This window comes from Neopelma chrysocephalum, unplaced genomic scaffold, assembly GCF_003984885.1.
Source record: "Neopelma chrysocephalum unplaced genomic scaffold, ASM398488v2 Primary Assembly neopelma1_96814, whole genome shotgun sequence".
NCBI lineage: Eukaryota > Metazoa > Chordata > Aves > Passeriformes > Pipridae > Neopelma > Neopelma chrysocephalum.
The window spans coordinates 2,149,549-2,163,572 of record NW_020925458.1 but is presented as its reverse complement, the minus strand read 5'-3'; the positions used below and the strand labels follow the sequence as shown (position 1 = coordinate 2,163,572).

The window sequence follows — 14,024 nt, the reverse complement described above, 5'->3', positions numbered from 1 at the left end:
GTCTACATAGCAAACAGTGACTGGAAACTTGTTGCATTTTTTTGCTCAGAATGTTAGGCAATTATTACTGTTTTTCTAAAAAGCATATGGCTTTGGTGACTGGTGTCTCAGAGCCAAGAAAACAGCCCAGAGCAAGACAGAGTTTATTCTTACTTTACAGACGTTGTGGAGGCACTCTGTTGTCACCGGCTGGTAAACCAGCTCCTGGCAGCAGACACACATAAAGGATTGTTCCAGTTTCTTCAGAAAATTCTAATGTAGGGCAAAGGAATAAAAGAGACAAACTCCATTACAGTTCTCGTAAATGCCACTTCTTACATAAAGATGATGAACTTCCAGAAGTTCTTAAGTCCTTTATGAGCACAGCTTTCTGAAAGTAATGAGGAATCAGGTCTTTAATGGCTTAATTTCCCTGCTTTTTTAAAAATGGAAGAATCATATAATCAAAGGTTGGGATTGGAAGGGACTTAAACAACACCTACTCCAACCCCTCCACTAGATGAGCTTGCTCAAGGTACCACCCAGCCTGGCCTTGAAAACATCCAGGGATAGAGGACCCACAACTTCTCTGGGCAACCTGTCATAAAATTATTTTCTGCCTAAACAAAAAGTAGTGACTAGAACCATCTTTCTTCACGTCTCATTTCTGACATCAGCATAACATAAAAAGATATTTATCATTTCAGAGAAAACATGCTCTCTTCAAAAATGAAAAGAAATAAAAAGCTACTTTTAACTTCAGAATATTTTTTGAGCAAGAAAAGATCTCTATTATGCAGGCATAAACGGATAAATAGCAAATGGCACAAGCGAGGCTTATTTTCTTGAAATGTAAGCCTGAGTAATGATAAGGTTTTGCTAAATACAGTCTGTATTTAGCAAAAGTTCAACAAGCAAATTACATTTTAAGAAGGACTGCAGGTTCCTCCCAATAAGGCAAAACATTAGAAATTATGCATGCAACAAACATACTGGTCCTTCCTTAAGAGAAGCAAGTACTTCATCCCACAGTTTCTGGTTCATACAGTCTTCTCTAATCAGCCATTGTTGCTCTTGGGTCAGCTGGAAAGCTTCTCCTTTCCCTCCATCTCCCATCCTCATGGCTTTGGGTGTATTTGCAGGTTCCTCTATACCTGCTTAAGATGGTGACCATGAGATGCAGTAACAAGAGAGTGTTAGTCTGAACTAATAAAAGGGGAAGACAAAACTGTTCTAGAAGGAAACATGGATTAACATGGATTACATTCATGAAATGCGGCAAGCAAATTCCTACTCCAGCTCATACTGTTCAGCATTGTTTGGACTGCAGCACAGTGGCACAGAAGAATGTTCATTTTTCTACAGAGCTTAAGAGAAAAAAACACAGTAAGAGTAGTAAAAAGGATAAGACTCCCACACTACTACTTAATTACAGAGCGTGTGCTTATCAATTTACATTAGAATTCCAAACAACTTCACACTTCCACAAAGACTTCATGGTTTAGTAGTAACAACACGACAGACTTTGCTGATGAATGCTAAAAAAATACAAAGAAATACCATCATCAATTGTCCTTTTCTGGTTTCCGTTACTTTGGCTGGTTGGCTCCTGTTTCACTGTTTGCTTTTTAACCTTATCTTTCTTCTCCTTACTAGCCATGGCTTCCAAATAACCTTCTGGATACTAAAATTAAAAAGCAGAGATTTAAAACAAAAACTACTGGCATACGGGAATAACCAAATACCAAAAATAATAATTTCTAGAGGACTTTAAAGCCCTATGACTATATAGTGAAATAATTATCAAATAATTTTAAAACCCTATATGATGGAGAGAACATTTAAATTAGCATCTATCATTAAGAAAGTGTAATCAAGTCAAAGAATCTAATCCAGACTCAACTGCATTAAGCAGAACCCAATATCCGTATCTATGTCCTTACAACTATACAAATCAGTTAGGCAAAGTTGAAGACAATGGTATGCTGTAAGATATGCCACTGCCTTGCTGAAAATAGATGTTAATTCCTTCCATCTGTCATTGATTCTGCAATGCCCAAATCTTCATGGGTCAGCCTATTTCTGTGCCTAAAATATACTATGTACACAAACTTCTCAGTCAAATGAAGAGAAAAATACATGAAGATGCACAGGTTTTTTAGTTCCCTCGGACAGACTCTAGTCACTTGTCGAAATTTGTTCCAGCCTAAGGATCACAAAATTGGATTCAAATTCTGATTTTCCAATTCACATATGCAAAAGCAATTTACTGCTAAGGCAGAAAGTTTTATCTGCAATTCCTTGTGCTGTGTCACTACTACAGGATTCTTTCACTCTGCAGATAATCTGTAATGGGTTTTAGTATTAAAACCTGCCACTGTGAAGTACAAGAAAAAAATGGGGCTTTAATTTAGCTGATTTCTACTTCTGGAATTTGTTTACTGGAACTAAGAACAAAAACTCTGTGAGTCCTGATACAAACCTGTACGCTCAGACCCAGTTTCTTTGACCGTTCCATTCCCTCTGAAGTCCACGGTGCAGGCTCAACATCATCTCTCCTCAGAAGATAGCGCCAAACTAAAAATCCACACTTTCCGATTTCTGGCCAATATTTCACCACCTAAAGAACAATATAAAATTACTGCCATTATTTTACCAACAAGCAAGACACATGCATATTGTCATACTTTAATTGTTAAAGAAGAAATGAGAAGACTGATTTGCACATTGCTATTATACACCAGCTCTTCCCTCAGGTAGGAAATTTTTGTATATTTGATAAATACAATGCTCTTAAAAGGGAACTCTTTTATTTCAGACACTAAGAAGTCATTAAACACACAAAAGGCTAGGATATAGTCAGAAGGAGTGAGGAAATAATGAAATAATCTGATTTCCAGGGAATAATATAAAGTAGCTTACATATTCAACTTTGTATATCCTATTACAGATTATGTTCTATTATCACTGCCCTGAATAATTTCATTGTGGTTCTGTGCAGAATAAGATAGAGCTAAAAAGCTATAGTGAAGAAAAAAGAACTATTTTTTTTAAGTAGTAATGAAAAATTTGCAGTCTAACGCATAAGAGACTATTTAAAACAGCTGAAGAAGAATTTTTTGTGGTAGAAATCAGAATACCTTGTAAATGCCATCATATCTGTTGCCTTCCTCTGGGGCATATTTGCTGATTCGCCGTCCTTTTGAACTGCGCACTACTCTGACTGGCTTACCAGCTCTCCAGTTCTTTGACTCTGCTCCATTTTTGTCATCCAGTGGGGCATCACAGTTGAGGGCCAATGCCCTAGAAAGACATTTAAAATCTTCATAAACTAGATTGCAGCACACAACAGAGTTTTGAGAGTGAGCGTAATTAAGTCATATGCATTTCCCTTGTCTAATTATGCTTTATTGAGCAGTATAGAACTTTGCAGAATACTCTTTAACAACTGCAGAACTGATGGGAGCAATGAGATCCCAGCTACAATGCATTGGTGAGAAAAAAAGATGGGAACTCAAAATATTTTACTGTCAAGCTTCAGATGAAAACTCATCTGAAATTGCTAAATGAAACAAAGCAATCCTTTTAGACTTAATCTTCTTCACTTTCAAAAATAATCCCTTCGTAAATAGCATTGAGGAAATCAAAATTTTAACAAAAGGCAAACTTCCTCTGCTGCTATTCCCCATCAACAGATTTTAAAGCTTTTTAAGTGTACATGAAAGTAAGGAATATGATGAAAAACACTGTAGAGAAAAAAGTACACAGTAAACATTCAAAAAAGCTCTAAGTACCATAAATCTCACATAATACATACAATGCCTCAGAGTAGGACTTAGAATCACAGTAGCCAACTCAAGGACAAGCAAACTCCTTTATCCATGAAGACCCTTTTCTGGAAACCTGGAGCAAGACTGTATGAATACCTACTAGACCAAGCTGCCACAGTGAACAGTATTGCTACTACCACAGCCTGATTCAAAGGGATTGAAAACCCTTCAGAACCAGCCTCAACCCAAATGATGGATCTCAGAACAGAAGAAATAATATGGTTTATAAGCAAACATGGTACAAGTATAGAACCCACACTGCAGAGAAAAGTAAGAGACAAGCACACTATAAAAACAAAACTTAAAAAAGGAAAAATATCTGGACAAGCAAAACCAATACTGGTTCAACTATATGGAATCATTATAATTTTCAGTATCAAAGTGCTTGAAAACTTGTATCAAAATCAGTAAATGAGAGCAGCACCTTGTTATAGTCCACATGCACTAATACCTGCAAAGCTAAGCAGCAAGTTTTGAAAGTGGATTTCTCATTTGTTAAGAGCACAGAAATGCTAACACTAAGGAGTCCAGTTTTCTGCAACAAATTTGCTCTATTCACTATATATGCTTATAAACCAATTGTTTAAACCTACTTCCATCTTCCTTCCCTCTTTGTTCTTTGTTCACTCATGTCCCCTTGTCTCACTCCCTCCATCCCTCCCTTCTTCCCTCCCTTCCTCCCTTCCTTTCTCAGTAGCCAAGTCAGGCTTTTTCTCTCTCTCCTCTAAGCACCATTGAAAGCTTGAAAGAATCCCTCTCCAGCCTGCTTGAGAGCATCAGAACATATCTAAAAGCAGACTTGGCAAAGAAAAGGTCTCAGTGACTCTCAACACCCCACAGGTGTTCAGAGGTCAGTTGTATAATAGATTATGCTCCTAGAAATAGAAAAGGATGAAGAACTCTTTGATCAGGCAGGCTTTTAGAGGATGGAAAAACACTTCAAGCAGATGTCTAATTCATCTTTTGGATATGTATTTTCTTTTTCAAGCACCTGTTTTTGACAAAGCAACACCCTAATTCCTTGCTTTTCATAGAAAAATATGATGGAGGAAAGAGCTAGCAAAATACAAAAGATTTCTTTTATCACAGGAAAATGAACACGCTTTCTTCCTTCTTAAATTTATAATTGACTGACTCACCGGAGAAGAAACTTTAAAAAAAGAAACACCCAGACTAGAAAACTTCCGCTCAAGAGTTTTGACAAATTTCTCATTAAATTAGAACAGAATCCTCTAAAGGTGACTGCAGAACAATTTCAGCCAGAGACATGACTACAAGCTGCAGCAGCAATATAGCAATTTCACTGAGGTGCCATGTTTCCTTAAATCAACAAAACATAATGCTTGATAAAATGCCTCTTAGTAGCAAGAGGCACCACTGTTTACAAATGCAGCACATACAGGCATGAATAAATATAGCAAAACGTTAGTTTTAAATTAAAGCACTACAACCCAGCTCTTTGTTTTGGAATACTTTTAAATTTTATCTTCAAAACTTACCTATTCATGTGGGTTAATGTCTGATCAAATGAATGTTCTCCAATCCTTTTATTGCCAGACAGATCTCTACCTCCACTCCCAGTGTAAGTGAATTCATCTCCTCGATCCTGTGCAAGAAGATCATCCTTCAGTTTAACACTCTAAAGTAAAGTAACTGAATTTAAAAAAAAAATGCAACTTCATTTGTTCTATTTACTCAGACAGAGAAAAACTATAATCCAAGGCATGGAAAAATTTGTTTTCAATTTCAGTTTCACTGTCCTAAAGCAGCTGCGCCAGCACAAAGCTAATGGTCTAGATGTAACCTATTCCCCAAAAAATTCCTACAAAAAAGCCCCTTGCCTTTTTCATTTTCTAAAAAGCTATTTTAGAAAAAAAATTCTGAGGAAGGGAACATATTCTAGCAAGTGGTTACTTGCTCTAGAGCTTTCCATGAGTTAACAAGACATCGTGTTTGTAAAATACATAATAAACACCTTGGACAGATCACCTCAATCCCTTCAGCTTGTGCCAGGGGCTAAGTGATAATAAGTACATACAGCACCACCTTACAAGGCAGGTGCTTTCATGAAATAGTAATGCCAGGAAGAGTCTAAACTAATTTAGATTTGTATTCTGATGTAATTCTGTACTATAGTTCCTACATAGAACTTCCATGAAATTAAAGGTAGGTTGATAAAATCTTTTACCATGAACTGTAAAAAGTCAAAATCTAAATACACATAAGTAAAGCCAGTATTCCTACTTTCTGTAAGAAATCTGTCACAGAAACTCATATTACTCCTGGTAAATTCATATATTTCTAGAAATAGATATATACATACTATATATATATTTAATATGTTATTTCTTTGGAGATGTATATTTTGTACAAAGCATGCAGCAATTGTAGAAGATAAACACTTAATATGAAAGTAACGTTTATATGGATTTTTATAGGAAAAATCTGAACAGGTATGCAGTAGTAAAATTCAGTCAATTTCTTACCACTATTGAAAGTCTGACATTATTTAGGATTCAGTGCAAGATTGTTACAGATATTTCATGACTGACAACAGCAGAAGAAAAGAAAGTTAGAAACGAAATGTTTGAACAAGGCCATAGATAAATTATAGAAATTATGTTCATTTTATTCTGTGTAGGGAAAAACCTAACACAAATTCAGCTGCAATTATCTGCACGTAATAAAAAGCAAGTTCTATGAAGTTAAAAAGTATACTCTAAACCTAACAAAGACATGTATAAACTCTGGTATATCCTTTCTTAGAGTAGTCTACTCATTCTGCTAAATAAATCTCTAAAAAATAACTGAAATAGGGATGATGTTGTATGAGGACAATATATGAAACAACTTCAAAAGACCAACAAGGCAGGAAATGTTTAATAAGAAAGGACGTAAAATAAATTGCATAAAATAAAGTATCACAGAACTGGAATTAATCACAGAATATGCTTAATTTTTCAGTGATTGTTAAGGCAAACACAATGCACAGATCACAGAAAGATTATCATGATAATAAAATCAACAAGAATGGCTATGCTTGATGTATCATGCCCACTCAAACAAATTGCATTTTGACAATGAATAAGAAGCTTGTGACAAGTTCAGAAAAACAGAGAAATGTATCTTGGAGGTCATGAATCCAGAATGACTTGAGTTTCATAACAAAGAAAGAAATGGTGTTGCAGAGAGGAGAAGACTTTTAAGGCAGTTTTTTGATGTACAAAGAGAAATAAATTGAAACCGGAAGGTGACTTTTTCCCTCTTTGTAGAATATAATTTTGAAACAAATACTAATGCAACATATATATGAATATAAAAAAAATACAGGAACAACAGAAATACTTCATATGCAAGCAAGACAGGGAAAATTATTTACAAGACAGGACAGGTTCTTGACAAATTGTTTTGTTTATCAACAATAAGGTTGTTGATAAAATCTTCATGAGAAGAAAGTACTGAATAGACTTATTTTTTGGCAGAACAGACAAAACCACTATAGATTTAAGTCTAAAAACTTGAGCAAGAATGCATAAATGCAACAGTGTTCATTACTACCTATTGGCACACACTTCTATGGAAAACAGATTAAATGTAAATGGCCTAAAAACAACACACTTCCAACACCTTCAGAGAAAGACTGAGTACTTCTGTGGGTGGTACTCTAGCCACAGGCAAACAGAAAACACTGGGCTTGAAGAGATAGTATGGATAGAAGGCCTATGCATTCATGCTCACCTCTTGAGCATATTCCACACTTCATACTTTACATTTGCTTGTCTTTAATTATCTATGTGCTCTGTGTATAAGTAAACAACTGGAAATCCAAGGCAAGGTGGAGGGAGGATAAATGGTACAATGATGGAGCATAAATGTTATAGGTCAAATTACAAGAAGATGACATCTTTTAACATCCTCCAGCGTAAGATGGAGTCACTTCTGATTTATTTTCCAGAAGAACAACACTCCCTTATTTCCCATCAGATATACTAAAAAAACCAAAAAGGATTGCAGGGAACAAAGACACATTTTTCTCCTAGAATTGGAGAAAAATGACAGAGATCGTGGCGCTGATCTAGGTTGGATGAAGGGAAATGGGGAGGAGATTTGAACCTCTGATATAAGAGCAACTCTGAAGTGGAGAGGAAGAAAACTCCTACGCGCCTGTAGAGAATGGAAATCAAAAATGGCAAGAGTAAGTGATGCACAGACCCAGCGTTCTTGGAGTAGAATAAATGTGGATATGAATGCAGCCCAAGACAAGCAGAAGTAAAACAGGGACAACAGTAGTCTGGAGATGTAATAGGAGATCTATAGAACCTACTTCCATGGGGCTTAAAGGGTTTTACTTTGAAAATAAGCGTATGATAGGAATATTCACAGCTTATTATTTGGGATCTCTTGAGAGTAATGACTCATTAAAACAATTTCTCAATAGCTTTGAGTTCTGAATCTATCTACAGACAATAGAGGATCTTCCTACCACCTACAACAATGTTCAACTAAGAGCCTGTATGAGATGCATAAAGCTATTTTTTTCTCAAGAGGATTAGAAAGCAGATCTGAAGACAATGGTCCAACAGTTAAAGAAAACATATGGCAAAAGGAATTACTGATGTCTATATGTTCTTTGTTAACAAACAAAATAGCCTATCAAAACAGTCTTATCTTCCCTTCCCTTCTTCCTACCTTCTCCCCATTTTCTTACCTTGAAATACATAATTGTGCCATTCTCTTCTGCTTTCCACAGCTTAATTCCACTTTCTTGCACCAAAGCTGTCTTTAGACAGCTAGTAAGAACTTTTTTATCCTATCTTCTCTTAATATCTTCTGTATATCTCTTTCTCTTATACTATGTCCATAAAGTTATTTCTTAACTGTCCTGTTTGTAAAGTTTGATCGCATTATAGAGCAAATTAACTTCAGCCACAGTAGCATTGACCTGGTATCTCATACTGAGGTCCTACTGGATTTTTTGATACAAGAAACCTCCAAATATCATCACTTCATTAACCCCCCAATTCCTCAGTTTCACCTCAGTAAAATGCGATGAAGAAAAGCTAAGAGTTTGCTTAAAATGACAAAGCAAAATAAAAAAGCACTAAGCCTTTTTAAATGAAGTTATTAAATCCAAGACAAATATTTACTATCACACAACTACATTAGAAGCATTTTCCTTCCTAGTAGTAGGGATATCTGACACTGAATTATGTCACCATTCATCTCCAATAAAGTCTCACAAGTCTGTACGCATGTAAGTGCTGACAGAATTGGTCCAGCTGTTCATTGTTTGATTTATTTTTGATAATTTCAAGGTTTAGCACTGCAGTAAAAGGTGTCAATTGAAAAGAGATGGCTAAACTACAAATTTCATTTATAAATCAACAAAAACCCCTTGCATTAAGTTCAGAGTCTGAATATATCACAATCGGTCTTTCCGAGTCTTCCCTGTAACCACCTCTAAGAGCAAGAACGTGGCAGCATCGAGGCACATTCCACCACAGTGAAAACATTTGACCATTTTGCTGTTTGTCAATATACATGGCTGAACCATAACAAAGACAGCTTCAAAGTAGGAAACAGCAGGAGGTGGCTAACTGGTAATGAAAGTAGGGCAACATTTTAAAAAATGGAAGTACTAGATAACTACTGTAAGTGAATCACTTTCTGAGGTCTTTCTTACTCATTTTCATGTTCAGTGCCAAAATGGTGGACTACCAGACTTTTAAACCAATCATTTATATGTAAAATTCAGGCTACCCAGTCTGGATTAATTATTTTTTGCTCCATTCAGAATCTGTTCTGACTTCAAACCAGGTTCACCAAAGACACAACCAACAGAAAGCCTCTTCAGGTTAAAGACACTTTTCTGTAGTGGGAGGTTACTTAGGAGATACAACAGTTCTTAGAGAAACATGTTTTAATTACAATTATCTTTGACTTTCGGTTAGAGATCACAAATTGACTGTTTTTCTGAGGGCAAAAAATCCTGTAATCTGTATGACTAATTTAATTAGTCTGCTCTAGTCCTAGTTAAAGCAAGGCATGGAAAAACTAAAAGACATGCAGTTTCTATTTGACATTCATCTCACGAAGTGGTTTGTGAGTGCTACGTTCCAGGCACTGGATGGGTTTGGTATAAAATATCAATGGACCTATACCATGAGTGTATTGCCTGGGGTTTCTTTTGAGTCATTAGAGTCATTCTCTTTTGTACTCTCAGAATCTTTTATAAGAAGATGCAAATGATCACAGCAAGTATTATTCTCCAAGAGATTCTGAATCTCAGTCTAGAGATTTCTCGTATGATCCTATATGCAACACACTTCAAGAAGAAATAATCTTTCTTTGGATTAAACTAAGCACACCACACAATTAATTGACCATCTTTACAACACTACCTCAACCCAGCAGCAACATGAACCTTGAAACTTTTGAAAATAAAGAGCAGTTTCAACCCTGGTACATAAAAAAAAAAGACACAAAATAAGAGGGCAAGTTTTCAACACAAAAGTTAAATTTCTTTATCAACCTGATTTGATGAGCCAACAAGTCAAAATACTTTCATCATAAACACTGTGATTGCACAATCACTGCTTATGTCCAGTATCTAGTTTTTAAATGATAGTCTATTCTGAAATAATTCTTAAATTTTAAATTACTAAAAGACTTCTCAATTTCTTCAACTACTGTTCCTATTATGGTTATTATCAAAGCAATACCAGGAGATCAGTAACATTAACATATTCAAGACTCTAAAGCTAACTACAGGTAAGCCATGTCGCTAAAATTCAAGGTTTAACATTTTCAGGAGAGAGATTAATGTGCGAATATTTTATATGCATGTAATTAGGAATGAGGATAAGCTTCATGTGTAAAAAGCTTTCACCCAATGCTCATTTTGTAAGCTATGATTGTACCCCTTCTCAACCTCAAGGGCAGATCTTACAGAACTGGCATAACTTGTTGTTACTAAGCACTCCAGTACATCCAAATATTAAAAATATAGGTATATGTATATACATACTCCAAAATATATTTATTTTGCAATTTTGTAAAAAATTATACAGAAGTATTTTTGTCATACCATTGTAATTCAAGTAAGAGTCACCTCTCTGTTTTTGTGCTCATACGATAAGGTGAATAGATGTGAGCAGAGGTTTTTACCTGAATTTTTATTTAAAACTTTCATTTGTGAAATTAGACACAGTACTTAGGATACTTATAAGTACAGAATTTGATTTTTCTCTGGATATTCTTATAGGAGTTTACTCTCAACATTTTCAAAAAAAACCCATGGAAAATGGAAGTAAACTGGAAAATAAAATCTAATATATGAAAAAAGAAGAGAAGAAAAACTGATTTCAATAATGTACCGGGGGGGAGGGGGGGGAAATCCCTTGTATTCCTAATTTAGAAAATTGAAAAAAAGCTGACATTCATAGAAATTTTTAGGGATCTTCCGCAATATTTCTCCCCAACAATGCCTCTTCAAAATTATTTATGTCATCTGAAATATGACAATACATAGGTGTCCACAAAAACAAATGGTCACAACATCACTTTGGTGAACTGAAAAGACATGCAAAGGATCCAATAAATGGTAATTAAATATTTTGAATTGAATAATAACATCAGCAGAAATAAGGGGATAGCAGTACCACTGCCAAAAAGAATAAAAAAGGAGCTTGCAGTATCCCAGCATTGCAGATACAATTACTGTGTTCTTAGCGTCCTAGAGCTTAAGTTGGGGTAGATACTGTATCCAAACACCAAGTACTTGTTTAAACAGAGAAACAGATTCTTTCACAGCAACACACTGCAGCAGCAGCAGCTGGTAAGATGCTGTTGGCAAGGAATGTGTTATATTCTGTTGCTATTTCATTCATATGTTTTTTTTTTCTTCAGTGCCCTTTTCCTTATGACTAACAGCTATGTGTGTTTTAAAAAAAGATTGCTTACTGCATTATCCTTCACCTGATGCATGATTCAAAATTCCACCTCATGGACCAGAACTGCAGGAAGGGATGCACGTTGTGTAAACATTTAATTGCAGCAAACAGTAATCTATTCATAAATAAATGTTGGTCAACATCACAGGATGAAAATTGAAAGTAGTTATTGTTTTGTTTAGCAGCATAATTCCTTTCATTGCTCTACTTAGATGTTAATGTCGGAGTAGAATTTTTTCCCAGTGCCTTTAAGGCTCATAGTACAAGATTCTGAGACTTTCTTAAGAAGTTCTGAAAGTGCTCATCAGTAGGTCCCAAGAGCCTTCAGAACTTCATGGAATCAAATAATATGTATCTTTTATTTTTGTTTCATTAAAATAAATTTATTACATATTTAGAAACATGACAAACCCAAAGGAAGAGGCATATCTTGATCATAACAAAATCATGACCAAAGCACAACATAAAACATATTATTTGCATATAATTGCAGAATTATATTTTAAATTATGCTAAATTCAGATTCTCCAAGTATACTGAAATGTAACTACCCTAAACAACGTAAAATCCAGCCGTAACAGACATATTTTGCTTGAGTGTTAAATATGAGCATAAGCATTCTTGAAGAAAGCTTTGCTAAGATATTTCTTCCCAGAACATTAAGAACTCCTTAATTTGTTATCAGTATAGTTATTTTTTTCACAGTCATATTTGCCTAAGCATTAGTTTTAAGATAAACAACAAATATAACTCTATATTTACAAACATTGATACATTTGATGCATTATGAGAGCAAAACTGTCGCTTGCACAAATGACATACCACTTCATCTTCGAATCCTCCAGCTAGTACAAGTGAATAAGCTCCATCATTACTGCGTCCATGGATTCCACCAACATGGGGCCTGTGAACACCTGCTTCACTCACCTGGCAACAGAAAAAAGCCAGTTTCTAGAATTTTTTTTAAACAACCAGCCACCTACAATAACTTTTAACAATCAACTTTCTGCTTAAAATATTGTACAGAGGAGTCTGTGTGAACAGGTAATGTAAGACTGCCATTAAAGTTGAGAATTCCACTTGTTTTCAAGAAGAAAAGCTAAAAGTAAGAACACCTAAAAAAACCAGGACAATGTAGGACAGTGGTGACACCAGAAGATGTAAAGGTACAATTTCTTCTTTGGAAAAAATCTCCATGATTCTTTCCATAAGCAGTACCTAAGTCTGTACTCACTGCTATTCTCCACTTGCACAGTCATTTAGAACAATTCAAAAGCAGAAACAGGTCTGCCAATTTGGTAACATTTTACAATTTTTTACTGAGGAAGATCCCAGTGACCTGTGTAAAGCTCATTATGTCAGGGACCATGAAGGTAACACACTATAAACATGACTAGTGCAGAGGAATATTATCACACTGCCCAAGGAAACAGAAGAAGCCATTGCAACAACGTATGGATCATAGACTGGTTCTCCAACCAGGATAACTCTCTGGTAATGAATGTTCAAGTAATCTGCAACCTGACCACCTGAAAGCTGCAGCTGTACCATAAACTGGCGACATCATTAAAATCTGCTGGAACATGTCTCCCACAAAAATGTATGTAATAATTGTTTCAAACTGCTAAACTACATTTAAAAAAACCCCAACATATTTTCTCAGTATGTGATGCCAAAAATACTGTTGTTAGAATGAAGGTTCCCAGCATAAAACCAATTACAATACTTCTTCCTGCCTTCATATCTTCTTTCAGACCTTGATTTTGCCTGTTTTTCTGATTCTGCCTCCCACACTCCTGAACTCCTTTTCCTAGCCTACACTTCCAAGAAAGTCTATGTTCTTCTCCTATAGTCTTGAAATTTCATAATACGATACAGCAAAAACCCAGCTGGTCAAAAATGTGCTTTTTAACAACAGACTAGAGCTGTGCACAGTATGAAAACTATGCAAGGACACAATGATACTTCCTTGCAGAATTTCTCAGCATTCAGCTGTTTGTGGCTCTGACTTCCTAAACTGTTTAAAACTTTCAGATTCATAGTATCCAAGAGATAAAAGAGTTCACAGTAGTACCACTTGTCATATGAACTAGTACTACTTTCAGTCACTTGAAATGGGCAGCTGACAAGTTTTTGATGACCACTTTACAAAATTTGACAGAAATGTAATTTTTACAAAAATACAGAAGTATATATATTGGTCCCACTTTTTTTTATACTGCACATCATTTTGTAGTCATTCCCATTCTGATTCCTGGTCCTC

The 14,024-nt window shown here is 35.4% G+C and overlaps 1 protein-coding gene across 3 annotated transcripts in view; it reads right to left on the bottom strand.

Moving 5' to 3' along the window:
• UHRF2 (ubiquitin like with PHD and ring finger domains 2) overlaps positions 1–14,024 on the bottom strand; it is an 80,120-nt gene that overhangs the window by 2,548 nt on the left and 63,548 nt on the right. Inside the window, exons 9-15 of one of the 3 annotated variants that reach the window (XM_027709623.1) lie at positions 12,584–12,688; positions 5,309–5,415; positions 3,120–3,282; positions 2,462–2,599; positions 1,540–1,663; positions 973–1,136; positions 154–252 (exon numbers count right to left, since the gene is read on the bottom strand). In XM_027709623.1, coding sequence (XP_027565424.1) covers positions 154–252; positions 973–1,136; positions 1,540–1,663; positions 2,462–2,599; positions 3,120–3,282; positions 5,309–5,415; positions 12,584–12,688 — 900 coding nt within the window. Of the gene's footprint in view, positions 1–153; positions 253–972; positions 1,137–1,256; positions 1,347–1,539; positions 1,664–2,461; positions 2,600–3,119; positions 3,283–5,308; positions 5,416–12,583; positions 12,689–14,024 lie in introns of those variants that run through there. The other 2 variants (XM_027709624.1, XM_027709625.1) reach the window with 2 other exon arrangements.